Source organism: Saimiri boliviensis, chromosome 2, assembly GCF_048565385.1.
Source record: "Saimiri boliviensis isolate mSaiBol1 chromosome 2, mSaiBol1.pri, whole genome shotgun sequence".
In the NCBI taxonomy this organism is placed as follows: Eukaryota; Metazoa; Chordata; class Mammalia; order Primates; family Cebidae; genus Saimiri; species Saimiri boliviensis.
The window spans coordinates 26,223,290-26,240,663 of NC_133450.1; the positions used below are offsets into that span (position 1 = coordinate 26,223,290).

The window sequence follows — 17,374 nt, forward strand, 5'->3', positions numbered from 1 at the left end:
GACTGCGGTAGATCCATGGCTTCCTGGACGTTCACTCATAGAGTCATCCTCCCGTAACTCATGTTCTCTGGTCTCAGTTCACAAGCCTCACCTGTATCGTCCTGGCTCGGAAGATAATTGAAACCAAGTCTGACTTCTCAGTAGCTGGTTTTTGGAGTTTTCTGAGGCAGGGAGCGTGTTGTGGATTTCTTGCAGATTCTTCTGTTTTCCTTTGTAAAATTCCTGTTCTCCCCTGAGATATCTCACCCTATCTTGTGGGCTCTCAGTAAACAGCAGACGATAAGGACAAACCCCTGAAGTATTTAAAATCATGTTGAAGCACCTTTCTGTCACCCTTAAGATGGTACCTGATTACTTTATAACTCCAGAGCCCTTAAATTATTATCTGTACTTGCCAAGTAAACGTAGCTTCTCATTTGGCGCTATAAATACAAATTGATGGCAGGTGTCTACTGCTATTGTATGGTTAAAAAGGTTCCAGAAATCCTCTTGCAGATTATTTGGTTAGACACATTTTGTGTCTATTTGTAGATAATTACTATAGTGAAGGAATGATCTCTAGTTTTCCGGAGAGTGAAAAATAGGTAGAAAGGCCATGGAAGACACCGGAAATGGTCTAGGAGCCAGAAAGCCTGGATTGTAATTTTGAAATAAGAGCACTTAACAAGGTGGCTTTGATAGGGAACTCTTGTGCCTCACTTTCCCCATGAGTCACATGGAAATGGAATCTCCCTGGCCTACCTTACAAGATTGTCCTGAGGGTCATATGAATGACAGAGTGATTTATGAACTGACATGTGTGCCAGAGACACATGTTCTATACACATCTTCAGCATTTGTGGCCACTCAAAATTTTTGTATTTTTTAAAAATCTTTAGGATTGCTAAAAAATAATTTTTTAGCTTTTCCCAAGGTACCATGATGACATATAAATAATAAAAGTGAGCGTTAATTTTGGGTCAGGCACTGAGCACTTCACATGAATTAACTGGTTTACTCTTCATAACCATTCTCTAAGGTAGGTCATCTGTTATGCCCATTTTACACGTGGAACCAAGATGGAAAAATGTCTGTATGATATTCCATACTAAAAAGAATTAACATTTAGTATTTACTTTCTGCTAGACACTTTTATAGGTGTTCCTGCAATCCTGTGAGGTAGGATGTAATTTTCTCCAAGGCTTAGAAGTAGTCATTTATCCAATTTGCTCAGAATTAAGAGAAATCAGGATTTGAACTCAGGGTTGCCTGACCACAATGCCTGTGTGGGATGATTCATGGTGCCTGCTAGCATTTTTGGCTTATCTCTCTAAAATTAAATACAGAAAAGGATTTTTAAAGCAACACTGTTCCAGTAGAAATCAATTAGTGATGTCTGCCGTGGGAAGGGAGCAGATAGTAGAAAATTCCCACAATACCTTTGCTGTTCCTGTACCCCTTGAGTTGAAAACACAGTCAGGAAGTAACCGTAGCGTATCCTAAAGGCCATCAAAAGCCTCAACAGGACTATCACGATGAGGCTTTTCTCAAGCCTTTAGTGATGAAGGTGCTATTAAAGCAAAAGGAAAAGCAAATGGTTCTTTTAGAACTTGATACTGTTTAGCCTTTACAGTATCTTTGGTGCTATGGGAGTTTTAATACCTCGTCCTTGGCTTAAATCATAGTTTTAATTCTAATCCAGTTGGCACTGATAGTTTAGTTTGTAATTCTGGTTCTTTATTTAGAGACAGGGAGGGTCTCACTCTGTCTCCCAGGCTGGAGTGCAATGGTTCTTAGCTCATAGCAGCCTTGACCTCCCAGGATGTGGTGATCCTCCTACCTCAGCCTTCCAAGTAGCTGGGACTCTGTTGCCATGTCCAGCTAGTTTTTATTTATTTATTTATTTTTGTAGAGACAGTCTTACTATGTTGCCCAGGCTAGTCTTGAATTTGGGCTTAAGCGATCCTCCCACCTCAGCCTCTCAAAGTGCTGGGATTACAGAAGTGAGCCCCTGTGCCCTGCCTAGTTTATAATTCTGGAGCAAAACTTGTTTTTGCAGGGCAAAATTGAATTTCATAACAGGGATTTGTGGTCTGTTGACTATCTTTGTTTTCTTGGCCAAGCCCTCATTCCAGATTTTGGCCAACAGTTGTTAATAAGATAGTCATAATTTGAAGATTTATGTGAGATAGTTCTGCTTCTTTTAATTGCTTTGCTTTCCGTTCTTTCAGGCATTTAAAAAGCATACACGAAAGTGGAATATTTGTCAGTTTTATTCGCTGTAATATTCCCACAGCCTAGAATAGTGCCTCAGAGATGGCGCTCAGGAGATATTTGTTGAAAATGTGAATGCAGTTTTTGTCTGTTTTGTGCATGTTTTGATTGATCTTCCAGTGTATTCAGCAAAGTTTTGTAATGGATTTGTATAGCATTTGCCTGTCTTGCACTGTTGCCTTTAATACATATTTATGCTGAATGCCCTAGCTTTGTTGTAGGGTCCTTCCGAAGTGGGACCACATCTGGCACTTTTTTTTTTTTTTTTTTTTTTTTTTGAGACAGAGTTTCACTCTTGTTGCCCAGGCTGGAGCGCAATGGCATGATCTCGGATCACCACAACCTCTGCCTCCTGAGTTCAAATGATTCTTCTGCCTCAGCCTCCCAAGTAGCTGGGATTACAGGCATGCACTACCGTGCCCAGCTAATTTTGTACTTTCAGTAGAGACAGGGTTTCTCCATGTTGGTCAGGCTGGTCTCCAACACCCGACCTCAGGAGATCTGCCCACCTTGGCCTCCCAAAGTGCTGAGATTACAGGCATGAGCCACTGTGCCTGGCCTCTGGCACTTTTTTGTATACCTTTCAACACCTGAGAGAGTGCCCTGGACAAAGTAGATGCTGTAAGAATGATCTGGGTAATTAGAAGATCAGAACTATGATTTGATCAGTTGGAGACCCAAGGATCTGGTTTTATATGACAGGTTCAGTATTTGTTTTACCAGATCCTTTTCTGCATCCTTGGTTTTTGGGAGCAGTTAGTAGTGCAAGAAACTAAAGCTTTTGGAGCTCTTTAGGGAGATACCTAAAGAGGGACAATGTATGCCTTCCTCTCACTTCAGATGAATAGGACAAAGGGTGATGAAGAGGAGTATTGGAACAGCTCCAAGTTCAAGGCTTTCACCTTTGACGATGAAGATGATGAGCTTTCACAGGTAGGTCAATTGCTAAAGATTGCACCCTTCACAGTGCCACTCTAAAATTCCTTCCTCTTGCATTCTGGGTAACCTGGCTTTTGACCATGTCTTCATTAGGCTCAGGAAAGTGCCAGAGGGATTGTAAAATTCAACTCACTGCCTTTCTTACTTTACTTTTTAAGATGATTTATTCCTTTCAGTTTTTTTTTTTTAAGAACCCGACGTCTTTTATTCATATGATATAATTTTATTCATGTAATATAATGTTTTATTTTTGAAAGGTGAACTGGATTGGAAGATTTATCTTTATTGTGTCTCTTTTGCAATTGGGGAACCATTTATTTTTGGAGAGGTGAATAAATTCATTCAGGTTTACACAGCAAAGTGATGACCAGGAATATGACGAGAATTCAAAAGTGGCTTTGATTTCTCTTAATGTTTTTTACCACTGGACTGTAGTGTTGGCTAAAAGTCAATTTGTTTCCTTGGCAAATATCTAGTATCCTAGGCTTTCTTTTTTTTTTTTTTTTTGAGACGGAGTTTCGCTCTTGTTACCCAGGCTGGAGTGCAATGGCACGATCTCGGCTCACCGCAACCTCCGCCTCCTGGTCTCAGGCAATTCTCCTGCCTCAGCCTCCTAAGTAGCTGGGATTACAGGCATGCACCACCACGCCCAGCTAGTTTTATTGTATTTTTAGTAGAGACGGGGTTTCACCATGTTGACCAGGATGGTCTCGATCTTTCGACCTCGTGATCCACCCGCCTCAGCCTCCCAAAGTGCTGGGATTACAGGCTTGAGCCACCGCGCCCGGCCCTAGGCTTTCAATTACAAAGGGTAAAAGTGTTGGCCACCTTCAGACCCCAGTTCCTCAGCCTTCTTGATTGTCAGAAGAGAGGTGGGAAATGATGATTGCCTGAGCACCCTGCCTTATGTCCCTTTGCAGTTAAAGGAGTCCAAGCGGGCGGTGAACAGCCTCCGAGACTTTGTGGATGATGATGACGATGATGACCTGGAGCGAGTCAGCTGGACTGGGGAACCTGTGGGAAGTAAGTAGAAGAGGCCCTACGCAGGGATGGGTATTCAGGGTTCTTGTCACTAATGAAGGCTCTCTACCTGTTTGTCTCTTCAGTGCTAGTTAGGAGAGGGAACAAAGTAAGACCATTTTCATATGAGCATACATCTGGAAACTTAGCTCCAGGAGAAGATACTTGGGAAATCCAGCAGGAGTTTCCATATGGTTGTATAGGTCTGCTCTTCAGGGGTTGATGCTTGGCTGGCTATTTTAGTCTCATTTGGCGTGCTTGTTTAAATGACGTATTCCTAGGCTTTATTTCAGAAATTCTGTTCAGTAGGTCTTCTGCAGAGTGTGTGGAGGTGGTTCCTCAATTTTTAATAAGCACTGCAGGTGATTCTAATATGTGGTCATATTTGGGAACTACTAATAATCATAACTGGTTGACAGAACAGACTTCCTTACCCATTTACCCATTTACCCATTGCCTAGCTGTTATGTGATACCACTTAATACTTTTTCAGAGTCCATTTGATTTTTTTCTTGAGACAGAGTCTTACTTTGTTGCCTAGTCTGGAGTGCAGTGGCATGATCTTGGCTCACTGCAGCCTCCGCCTCCCAGGTTCAAGTGATTCTCATGCCTCAGCCTCCCGAGTTGCAGGGATTACAGGTGCCCATCACCATGCCTGGCTAGTTTTTGAGTAGAGATGGAGTTTCACCATGTTGGCCAGGCTGGTCTCGGACTCCTGACCTCAAGTTGTCTGCCTGCCTTGGCCTCCTAAAGTGCTGGGATTATAGGTATGAGCCACCATGCCCAGCCCCCATTTGATTTTTTTTTTTGATCAGAGTTCAACCAGACCCCACCTGATTTTTAAGAAATGTTTTTAATTAAAAGTTTAAAAAAATAGGACATACTATAATGTGACTTAAAGATTAAAAAAAATTAAAGGTATTTAGTGAAAAGTTTCCATTCCATATTGTTATATATCTTCTCAGTTTTCAGTTCCTGTCCTCCCAAAACAATCGCTACTGCTTTGTTTCTGTGTATTCATCTAAAAATTCTTTTTGTGTTTGGAAATGTACATAGAAATATGGTGGCATACTTCACCCCTTGCTCTTTTTTCGTTTTGTTTTGAGATGGAGTCTTGCACTGTCACCCGGGCTGGACTGCAATGGCGTGATCTTGGCTCACTGCAACCTTCACCTCCTGGGTTCAAGTGATTCTCTTGCTTCAGCCTGCTGAGCAGCTGGGATTACAGACGCCTGCCACCACCCAGCTAATTTTTTTTATTTTTAGACATGGGGTTTCACCATGTTGGCCAGGCTGGTCTCAAACTCCTCACCTTGTGATTCACCTGCCTTGGCCTGGTGCTGGGATTACAGGCATGAGCCACAGGGCCCAGCTGTGTACCTTGCTCTTTATTTTATTTTATTTATTTACTTTTTTGAGACGGAGTTTCGCTCTTGTTACCCAGGCTGGAGTGCAATGGCGCGATCTCAGCTCACCGCAACCTCCGCCTCCTGGGTTCAGGCAATTCTCCTGCCTCAGCCTCCTGAGTAGCTGGGATTACAGGCACGCGCCACCATGCCCAGCTAATTTTTTGTATTTTAAGTAGAGACGAGGTTTCACTATGTTGACCAGGATGGTCTCGATCTCTTGACCTCGTGATCCACCCGCCTCGGCCTCCCAAAGTGCTGGGATTACAGGCTTGAGCCACTGTGCCCGGCAACCCTTGCTTTTTTTATGTGTTAATATAGCTTGGAGATCTTTCCATGTTAGTATATAAAGAGCATTCTCATTTTCTCTTTCTTTTTTTAAAATGGTAGCATAGTATTAAATTGTTTGGATGTGCCATAATTTATTTAGCCAGCCCATTATTGAATTTTAGATTGTTTTCAATCTTTTGCTGTTTATATTTCTATCAATGACTTTGTATTCTGACCATAGACGAATAAATAAAAGAGCAGTTCTTAGAGTGGAATTACTCACATAGGATGTTTTCGTCCGTATTGGGTAGATATTGCCAAATTGACCTCTATAGGGGTTGTACCAATTTGTACTACCCCCAGCAATGGAGGAGGGTTCCAGTTTCCTTACAACCAGGCCAACAATTAGGGTATTGTCAAGCTTTTGGATCCTTCCCCATCTTATAGGGGCCTAATAGTTTCTCATTGTATTTTTGATTTGTAGTACTCTTAGCAAAGCTGGGAGCAGGTGGTGTGTGCCTCTGGAAGGTAGTGGCGATGGATTGCTTGAGGCCAGGAGTTGAGGCTGACATGAGGCATGATTGTGAGATGTGATTGTAAATAGCCACTGTACTCCAGAGCTCTGGCAACACAGTGAGACCCTGTCTCTAAAACAGGAAAAAAAGAAAAAACAAAAATAGTGAAGTTGAGCATCTTTTTATATGTTTAAGAGCCATTTAGATTTTCTTTTCTGTGATCCATTTATTCATGTCCTTGATCCATTTTTCTGCTGATTAGTCTATTTGATTCTGTCTTTTCTCCTTGCCCCAAGTTGACCAAGGGACCAGGGCTTCTGGTGAAAAGCTTTTAGAGTCTGTTGAATGTTGGATGTCAAAGATTTATTGTGGATGAGAATTACTGATGTAGTTCTTACTACCTCACAGGTATCTCATGGTCCATCAAAGAGACTGCTGGTAATAGCGGGTCAACCCATGAGGGGCGTGAACAGCTAAAGAGCCGAAATAGCTTCTCCTCCTATGCACAACTACCCAAGCCTACTTCTACCTACTCCCTGAGCAGCTTTTTTAGAGGTAAAGAGAGATGCTGAAAGGGATAGGGAAGTCCTCCTCCTCTTTTTTCAGAAAAATCTTAGGCCATAATTTTGATTTACTTTGTAAGAAAAAGGTTATTGAAGGATAAAGCATTCTCTTTTTCTTTTTTTTTTTTTTTGAGATGGGGTTTCACCATGTTGGTCAGACTGGTCTCGAACTCCTGACCTCAGGTCATCCACCTGCCTCGGCCTCCCTAAGTGCTGGGATTACAGGTGTGAGCCACCGTGCCCAGCCTAGAATAAAGCATTCTCATTGGAGCTGGCAGCTGGATATTAGGAGCGGGAAAAATGAGAGAAATTCAGAGGGGTTGGACTGGTTTTTTAGAACACGATGAATAAAACTGACGTTAACCCTATGAACGGTACTAAAGAAATTTGCCTAGATCAAAATTCCTTCCTACCCCTTGTGCATTGCTGTTGGAAAACCTCATTGGTGGGAATGCAAAATGGTGCAGCCACTGTGGAAGACAGTATGGCAGTTAAAAAAAAAATTAAACATAGATTTAACATAGGACCAGCCAGTCATGGTGTCTCACACCTGTAATCCCAGCACTTGGAGAGGCTGAGGCAGGTGGACCACCTGAGGTCAGGAGTTCTAGACCTGCCTGCCCAACATGGTGAAATCCCGTCTCTACCAAAAATATAAAAATTAGCCAGGTGTGGTGGAGGTCGTCTGTAATCCCAGTTACTCGGGAGGCTGAAAGAGGTGGATTGCTTGAACCTGGGAGGTAGAGGTTTTAGTGAGCCAAGCTTGCTCCACTGCACTCCAGCCTGGGTAACACAGCAAGACTCCATCTCAAAAAAAAAAAAAATAATAATAATAATTAACATATGATCTAGCAATTTTACCTCTAGGTATATATCAAAAAGAATGGAAAGCAGTGACTTGGATATTTGAACCGCCATGTTGATAGTAGCCTTAGTCACAATAGCCAAAAGGTGGAAACAACCCAGTGTCCAGAAGGATGAATGGATAAACAAAATGTGTCATATATATGCAGTGGAGTATTACTCAACATTGGAGAAGAATGACATTCTGATACATGCTACAGCATAGGTGATCCTTGAGGACATGACGTTAAATAAAATAAAGAAGGCACAAAAGGACAAGTATTGTATGACTCCATTTAAGTCTGACCTAGAATAGATTCATAGAGACAGAAAGTAGAATGGTGGTTACCAAGGGCTGGGGGCAGAGGGAATGGAGAGTTGTTTAAAGGGCAGAGAGTCAGCCGGGCACGGTGGCTCATGCCTGTAATCCTAGCACTTTGGGAGGCCAAGATGGGTGCATCACCTGAGGTCAGGAGTTCAAGACCAGCCTGGCCATCATGGTGAAACCCCATCTTAATAAAAAAGAAAAAAAAAAAGACAGAGAATCTCAGTTTGGGATGATGAAAAAGATCTGGAGATGGATAGTGGTGATGATCGTACAAGTGTGAATATACTTAATGCCACTGACTTACACACTTAAAAATGGTTAAAATGGTAAATTTTGTTATGTACATTTTACCATAATTTTAAAAAAAATTTCTCCCTGCTCAATTTTTTAATGGCACTTCAGATTTCAACAGCTGAATAAAACTTGAAGCCTTAAGTTTCTATATTGCATTATAGAGTTCTATACACATTGTGTCTTCAGCCAAGCCTGGATGGCTGTGACTTAAACTGTTGACCTTTTCTCTCTTGTGTTCTTTACCTTTAGGTAGAACTAGACCGGGAAGTTTCCAGTCCCTTTCTGATGGTAGGCATTGAACCCTCTTTTAATTGCTGTGGGCAATGTTACTGATTTGATACAGTGGGGAGGCATGGGGACAGGTAGTAACTGGATGACAAGATGAACTTTCTTCTGCATCTACTGTCATTGTTAGAGGAATTTTCTGATACTGACCAAGGAGGTAGAAATCATTCTGGCTACAGGGGCAAAGGTGACTTCTAGGGATGCTATCTTTGGGGAAGAATGGAGATCTACTTTTGGCCATAAAGTTAATGTTGGGAGCCCACAAGTCAAAAAAAAAATGTAAGGCAGAAGCAGTAGAGGGAAGTAGTGACAAGCAGGATTCATGGTACCCTTCTGAACCAACTACTTGTTCTTTTTCAGCTCTGTCAGACACACCTGCCAAAAGCTATGCTCCAGAGCTGGGGAGACCCAAAGGGGAGTATAGGGTGAGTTACAGCATACACTGGTGTGACACTTTCCACAGTATCTTGATGTATGTTACCTTGCTTGATTTTCCCAACTCTTTGAGCAGATATTTTTTTAACCTCCTTTTATCGATAAGAAAACTGGGTTTCTAAACATTAGGGCTTGCCTGGGGTCTCACAGCTAGGAAAGGGTGAAGCTTAGACTTACAGTCTCTATCTTCTGACTCAGTCCTACCATACTTTGCTTACTCATTATGCTACCACTGAAGGCTGTACCTTTGAAACCCAGTGACCATCAGTCTGGAAGCTTCGTGGAGCTCATAATCCCATGAAGCACATAAAAGGGCAAATTGATTCATAAGGAAGAAACCGTATCCTAAGTTCAGAAAAGGAACATGTCTCCAGTGTCTCTCTCTTTCCTTCTGTTGGCCAAAGGCATTGTTAGAATCCTAAAACGTGATTCTGATTGCAACTAGAGATTGCAGTCCTGAACCGGTAGGCATAGGGCTACCGGCTTTGTCAATTGGCTCATCCCTCTTTGATCCATCTCCTCCTGTCTGTATTGCCCCGCTCTAGTTCCTTCAGAAACTCAAAACAAGACCATACCATTTCTTCGTTTTTTTCACATCCATTCCTTCCCGCAAAGTATTTCCCCCTTAGAGACTGAGACTGTGAGTTTGAGTTGAGGAGTTGGTACACTGATAAATTTGATTCCTTAACTTCCTAGGATTCATGTCTTGTTAACATTCTAGGATTACAGCAATGATTGGAGCCCCAGTGATACACTGCGACGCCTCCGGAAGGGCAAAGTAAGGACAGAGAATTTTTGTGACGTTCTTTGGGAAGCTGGGTAGCTTGTTCCCACAGGGAAGATTTCTTGATCTCTCTTCAGTTCTCATTTGTTCGATGAATTTCAAGGGGAAAATAAATTCCTAAGGTTGAAAGTCAGCTGCAAAATTTCTGATTCTCCATTATTGTTGCTTTAATGGAGTACTGGGGAAAGAGTGATGGATGAGAGGGAAAAGTACATTTATGAGCGAGAGTGGCTGGGCGTGGTGGCTCACAACTGTAATCTCAGCACTTTGGGAGGCCGAGGTGGGCGGATCACCTGAGGTTGGGAGTTCGAGACCAGCCTGACCAACATGGAGAAACCCTGTCTCTACTAAAAATACAAAAATTAGCTGGACATGGTGGCATGCACCTGTAATCCCAGCTACCTGGGAGGCTGAGACAGGAGAATTGCTTGAATTTGGGAGGCGGAGGTTGAGGTGAACCAAGATCACACCATTTGCACTCCAGCCTGGGCAACAAGAGTGAAACTGTCTCAAAAAGAAAAAAAAAGAGTGAGAGGCTGGGTGCCGTGGCTCACACCTATAATTCCAGCACTTGGGGAGGCCGAGGCAGGTGGATCACCTGAGGTCAGGAGTTCTAGAACAGCCTGGCCAACATGGTGAAACCCTGTCTCTACTAAAAACGCAAAAATTAGCTGGTCATGGTGGCATGCATCAATAATCCTAGCTACCTGGGGGGCTGAGGTAGGAGAATCACTTAAACCCAGGAGGTGGAGGTTGCGGTGAGCTGAGATCATGCCATTGCACTCCAGCCCGGGTAACAGGAGCAAAACTCTGCCCTTCCCCCTAAAAAAGAGTGAGAACAATCTTTTATGTTAGATCTTTGATTGATTTAGTTCATTTTTGCATACGGTGTGATGTAAGGGGTTGAGTTTCATTGTTTTCCCCATGTACATCTTCATTTGTTCCAGCACTATTTGTTGAAAAGACTATCCTTTCCCCATTGAATTATCTTGCTGATGCCTTTGTTGAAAATCAGGCCAGTCACAGTGGCTCACACCTGTAATCCCAGAACTTTGGGAGGCCAAGGAGGGAGGATCTGTTGAGCCCAGGAGTTCAAGACTAGCTTGGGCAACATAATGATACCACATCTCTATAAAAGATTTTTAAAAATTAGCCACATGTGGCTAATTTATAATGCAAATTTATATTATAATTTATAATGATAAGTATATAAATATAATTTATAATGATAATTTTATAGCAGGACATGTCTGTAGTCACAGTTGCTTGAGAGGCTGAGATGGAAGGATTGCCCGAGCCCAGAAGGTGGAGGCTGCAATGAGTTGAGATTGCTTCACTCCATTTCAGCTTACGTGGCAGAGCGTAGACCCTGTCTCAAGAAGAAAATAATAATAAAACACAAAGACTTTTATCCAGAATGTATATAAAACTCTTTTTTGTTGTTGTTGAAATGGAATCTCCCTCTGTCACCCAGGCTGGATGTAGTGGTGCCATCTCAGCTTACTGCAACCTTCGCCTCCCAGGTTCAAGTGATTCTCCTGCCTCAGCCTCTGGACTAGCTGGGATTACAGGTGCCTGCCACCACACCTGGCTAATTTTGTATTTTTAATAGAGATGGGGTTTCACCATGTTGGCCAGGCTGGTCTCAAACTCCTGACCTCTGGTGATCTGCTTGCCTCGGCCCCCCAAAGTACTGGGATTACAGGAGTGAGCCACTCCTGTAATATAATATATATAAAATTCTTGTTGAAACTGGCAATATAGCAAGACCACATCTCTACAAAATAAAAATTAGCAAGGTATGGTGGCACTAACTTGTAGTCCCAGCTACTTGGGAAGCTTGAAGTGGGAGGATTGCTTAAGCCCAGGCAGTCGAGGCTGCACTGAGCCATGATCATGCCCCTACACTCCAGCCTGGGCAATACAGTGAGACCCTGTCTTAAAAAAAAAAAAAGAAAGAAAAACAAAAGAATACCAAAACTCTTATAGCTCAGTGATAAGAAGACAGACAATCTGATAAAAAATTGGCACAAGAGTTGACCAGACATATCACAAAAGAAAATACATGAATGACCAATAGTAACTTGAAAAGATAATTAAAATTATATTTATCAAGAAAATGTGAGTTAAAACTATGAGATACCAATATACAGGCCGGGTGTTGTGGCTTACGCCTGTAATCCTAGCACTTTGGGAGGCCGAGGTGGGTAGATCACCTGAGGTCAGGAGTTCAAGACCAGCCTGGCCATCATGGTGAAACCCCATCTTAAAAAAAAAAAAAAGAGATACCAATATACAGCCACTAAAATGGCTGGATTTAAAAGATCGATCATTGGGATGATGTGGAGTAACTGGACTCTCATTCAGTGCTCGTGGGAATGTGAAATGGTAAAACTACTTCAGAAAATAGTCTGGCAGTTGCTTATAAAGGTAAATATATACTTACCATACAACCCAGCAATCTCACTCTTAGATATTTACAATCTAAGATAAATTAAAACATCCATCCATACAGACTTGTATACAAACGTTTGTAGCAGTTTTACTCATACAAGACTGAAAAGTGGGCCGGGCGCAGTAGCTCACGCCTATAATCCCAGCACTTTGGGAGGCTGAGGCAGGTGGATCACCTGAGGTCAGGAATTCGAGACCAGCCTGACCAGAATGGCCAAACCCCAGTTGTACTAAAAGTTAAAAAAAAAAAAAAATTAGGCTTGGTGGTGCACACCTGTAATCCCATCTACTCAGGAGGCTGAGGTAAAATAATTGCTTGATCCTGGGAGGCAGAGGTTGCATTGAGCCGAGATTGTGCCATTACACTCCGGGCTGGGCAACAGAGTGGGACTCCATCTCAGGGGGAAAAAATAAAAAAAACAAACAAAACCACAAAAGTGAAAACCACACAAGTATCCATCAGCAGTTTATGTGGATAAACTGGTATACACATAAAATGGAAAACAACTTGACAGTAAATAAGAAGAAACTAATAGTCACTGTAACATGTAGATTCAGTATTGAATGGAAGAAGTTAGATATAGAAAAATACATATTGTACGATTTTTTTTTTTAAACGAAGTCTTGCTCTGTTGCCCAGGCTGGAGTGCAATGGTATGATCTTGGCTCACTGTAACCTCCGCCCCTCCAGGTTCAAGTGATTCTCCTGCTTCAGCCTCCCGAGTAGCTGGGACTATAGGTGCATGCCACCATGCCCAGCTAATTTTTGTATTTTTAGTAGAGATGGGGTTTCACCATGTTGGTCAGGTTGGTTTTGAACTCCTGACCTCGTGATCTGCCCACCTCAACCTCCCAAAGTGCTGAGATTAAAGGCATGAGCCACTGCACCCGGCTGTATGATTTTATTTTTATAAAATTTTAGAAAAGGCAAAACTAGGGACCGGTATTATTAATGTCAGAGTAGACAAGGAAACTTTTTGGGTGAGGGAAATGTTCTGTATTTTTGTTGTCAGAATACATCTTAGTGATTTATGGAAGTATACATTTGTCAAAAATCACTGAACTTTTTACTTAAATAGGGGAGGTTTTACTGTATGCAAATTATACCTAAAAAAAGGATGAGTGATCTTTGTTGGCTTTATCAAGACTTCAGGACATTAGCATCTTGTAGGGCAGCAGGCTGAACTAGAGAGGGTGGTGGAAACCTACTGTTTTATAAATGCTGGGGACCGTAGTGTAAAAATAAAGAGACTCTCCTTGGGGACATTTCCTTTCATTATTGCTCATTCTTCAGTATCCAGCAACGAAGAAATAAAGAAAACTGTCTTCTTTCTTATGTACTAATTTTAGTGTTATTCTGCCAGGTCTGCTCACTGGAGAGATTCCGCTCCTTACAGGACAAGCTACAACTCCTAGAAGAGGCAGTAAGCATGCATGATGGAAACGTCATTACTGCAGTGAGTTGTCGAATTGTTGTTCGTTTATTGTTTTTACTAGTTTCTGAAAATCCAATCAAATAGACTAACATTTTGTGTTAAATGTCAAGTAAAGATCCTGGATTCCCCTTGGAAGCGTAGGATTCTCAGTAATCTGTGCTTTCAGGGATTAGCTGGTGTCACATGCATTAAGTGTGGAACCCTGTGGGTTGTTTGCTTTAGAGACAGGGTCTTGCTCTGTCACCCAGGTTGAATCGCAGTGATGTGATCATGGCTCGCTATAGCCTCAACCTACTGAGCTCAAGTGATGCTCCCACCTCAGCTCCCCGAGTAGCTGGGACCACAGTGCACACCACCATGCCTGGCTAAATTTTTTTTTTTTTTTGAGATGGAGTCTCTGTCTGTCACCCAGGCTAGTGTGCAGTGGCACAATCTCAGCTCACTGCAACCTCTGCCTCCCAGGTTTAAGCGATTCTCCTGCCTCAGCCTCCCGAGTAGCTGAGATCATAGGCATGTGCCACCGTGCCTGGCTAATTTTTGTATTTTAGTAGATACGGGGTTTCACCATGTTGGCCAGGCTCGTCTCAAACTCCTGACCTCAGGTGATCTGCCGACCTCAGCCTCCTAAAGTGCTTGGATTACAAGTGTGAGTCACTGCACCTGACTATGCCTGGCTAATTTTTAAATTTTTTTGTAGAGACAGTCTCACTATGTTGCCCAAGCTGATCTCAAACTTCTGGGCTCAAATGATCCTTCTGCCTCCGCCTCCCAAAGTGTTGGAATTATGGGCATGAACCTACCATGCCTCGCCTGTGTGAAACCCTTGATTGTAACCAAGGCACAGAAGGTTGGCTACTGTGTGTTATAAAAAACAATCTGAGGGAGAGAGTTGTGAGCATATCCTCTTTCAGAGAGAGGTGTCTCTCAGCAGCATGGGCACAGGCATGTGGACTCTCGAGACATAGCTCAGTTCCAGATATCCATCGCCTTTCCTTCCATCACATACAGAGCTGTTGGCTGTACCTGCAGGGATTCCTATTGAGTTGCTGGCCTCGTGTCTATATGTCAGGTGCTCAGGGCAGGGCTCTGTGTTGTAAAGTTTGCACATTCTTTGTTCTCTTTTCCTGTAGGTTCTGATTTTCCTGAAGAGGACACTGAGCAAAGGTGAGAATGGCTTGCAGGAAACCTTGTCAGCAAGGTATCTGCCACATCTGAGGGGAGCATGGCATGTGCCTTTCATGCCAGAATTCATCAGTCAAGTCTATTTCAGAGACAACTGGTATGGCCTGAGACTTCAGAGCCCACGTTACACCTCTGAGGGCATCCTTCAGGGTGATGACTGCATTAACCACAGAGCCCCCTCTATTTCTTGGACAGACAGATGGCTGTGTTTGTTTGAAGAAGTCAAAGAGTCCATGCTAAGTGCCTGCTGTTTGGGTTGGTGTGAAATGAAAAGCTGACTCAGTGGCTCTGAGCTGCCCAAGACCATAGAGTATGTTCATGGTGAATTAAGGCATAGGATAAACCATTCTTAGCTTTTGTTAGGCTTTGATGAGATAATGTTGGGAATGTGTGAGTAGGGAGACCAATTATACCCTTGACTAATAGGCTTCAATCTTTCTCAACCGAACTCCTGCCTGTCTGCCAGAGATCCTCTTCCGAGAGCTGGAGGTGCGACAGATTGCCCTGAGACATCTTATCCACTTCCTTAAGGAAATAGGGGATCAAAAGCTGCTGTTAGACCTCTTCAGGTAAGAACCGATCATCTAGTCTATAAAGTTTAGTAAGTATTTATTTCAGAGCCCTCTGAGGGATACAAAGGAATAGAAAACACCAACTGCCCTTTTCCTAGAAATACTTGGAAGACAAGCTGTTGAAGGGCACGGGGATAACTAGCAGTACAGCAGAGCTTATGATAAGGTGCAAGGTTAAGAACCAGGCTTTGGAGTCATGCCCAGTTGGATTGAATGCCGTTATAGGTCTACCACATTGCTCATAGAGTGACCTTGGCCAAGTTACCAACCCTCTTCATGCAGTTTTCACATCTATCAAATGGAGATGATGACACCTACCCACAGGGTCATGATGAAGGTGAAGAGCCAGTGTGTGAACCAGCACTTAGCATAAAACCTAGTTTGTACTATTAATATTTATTAGGTGTTTTCTATAAAAGGCCTAGAATAAAGGTATCTGTTATTACTTGATTCTAAGTGATACCAGTGGGAAGTACAGTAGAAGAGAAGAAGAAGATATTTTCAGTCAGGATTCCCAAGGGAAGCTTCATGGATGTGATTAGGATTTGCATGGGCCTGTGAAACTAGGTAGGATTCTGATAGGTGAGAGGTATGCATGTCTGCTGGGGGTAAAGAGGGCTGAGGCCTTCTATCACGTTGGATTAAAATGTGTGCATATGATGCCCTTTCTTCAGTGTCAGAGAAAAGGGTTACAACCTCTGTTTAGGCTGACATGTGACCCAAGATGACTCTGATTACCCAGTGACTCCAGCACAGCAATGAGCTCCCCAAACGACTGAGGTGGGGAAAAGCAGGTTACCTGGTTAGGGTCAAGATTACAAGTGTTAGCCAGGAATTTGCAAAAGAAGACATGGTCATGGAGGCTGGCTGCTTCTTTCCTCTCTCCTTCCCTCCCTTCCTCTTTCAACCAACAAGGCTTAATCAGGCATCACCTCCATGCCAAAGTGGTGATGTTAATGATGGTGGTCTGTTCAGAGTAAAGAAGAATCAGAAGACAAAAGTCCTGGTGCTTCAAGGTCTTACCTAAGCCTTTGGGGGAGACAAAACACATTGTACTCTGTCCATTGAAAACAGTAAAGAACAATATAGAAAATCTGTTTTCAAGGTTGTATTGACAGAATAGTGCTTTAATCTTTTTTTTTTTTTTTTTTTTTTTTTTTGTGACTGAGTTTCGCTCTTGTTACCCAGGCTGGAGTGCAATGGCGCCATCTTGGCTCACTGCAACCTCCGCCTCCTGGGTTGAAGCAATTCTCCTGCCTCAGCCTCCTGAGTAGCTGGGACTACAGGCGTGTGCCACCACGCCCAGCTAATTTTTGTATTTTTAGTAGAGACAGGGTTTCACTATGTTGACCAAGATGGTCTTGATCTCTTGACCTCGTGATCCACCCTCCTGGGCCTCCCAAAGTTATGGGATTACAGGTGTGAGCCACCGCGCCCGGCCTGTGCTTTAATCTTAAAAACAACAACAACAACAACAACAACAACAACAAGGCTTCTGTGGGCTAGAGTAGGTGGAGCCTCTGAACCTCTCTGTCAGACTAATAACAAAGTTATTAGTTCCTTGCAATACCTTCTTGTTCTTGCTTTTTTTTTCAGCCAGAGGGACCAGGGTAACAATGATATCTGATTAACTATTTATCTTGTGTATAGAGGGAAATGAGTTTGAATTGTATTTCTCCTAGAGCAGGCACTCTATTTTGTGAGGTTATAGTGCCACACATCAATAGATACAAATGCCCTGCTCCCTTCTGCTTTTTCCCAGGTTCCTAGATAGAACAGAAGAGCTTGCGGTAAG

General features: G+C 42.8%; 1 protein-coding gene across 3 annotated transcripts in view; it reads left to right on the forward strand.

The window, feature by feature from the left end:
- Positions 1-17,374, forward strand: part of VIPAS39 (VPS33B interacting protein, apical-basolateral polarity regulator, spe-39 homolog) — a 31,676-nt gene that overhangs the window by 352 nt on the left and 13,950 nt on the right. For 2 of the 3 annotated variants that reach the window (XM_003924599.3, XM_074392938.1), the window contains exons 2-11: positions 3,094-3,186; positions 4,113-4,215; positions 6,812-6,958; positions 8,681-8,719; positions 9,077-9,141; positions 9,873-9,929; positions 13,754-13,846; positions 14,956-14,989; positions 15,474-15,576; positions 17,342-17,369. In XM_003924599.3, the coding sequence (XP_003924648.2) occupies positions 3,094-3,186; positions 4,113-4,215; positions 6,812-6,958; positions 8,681-8,719; positions 9,077-9,141; positions 9,873-9,929; positions 13,754-13,846; positions 14,956-14,989; positions 15,474-15,576; positions 17,342-17,369 (762 nt within the window). The remainder of the gene's footprint in view (positions 1-3,093; positions 3,187-4,112; positions 4,216-6,811; positions 6,959-8,680; positions 8,720-9,076; positions 9,142-9,872; positions 9,930-13,753; positions 13,847-14,955; positions 14,990-15,473; positions 15,577-17,341; positions 17,370-17,374) is intronic. The other variant, XM_003924602.4, reaches the window with a different exon arrangement.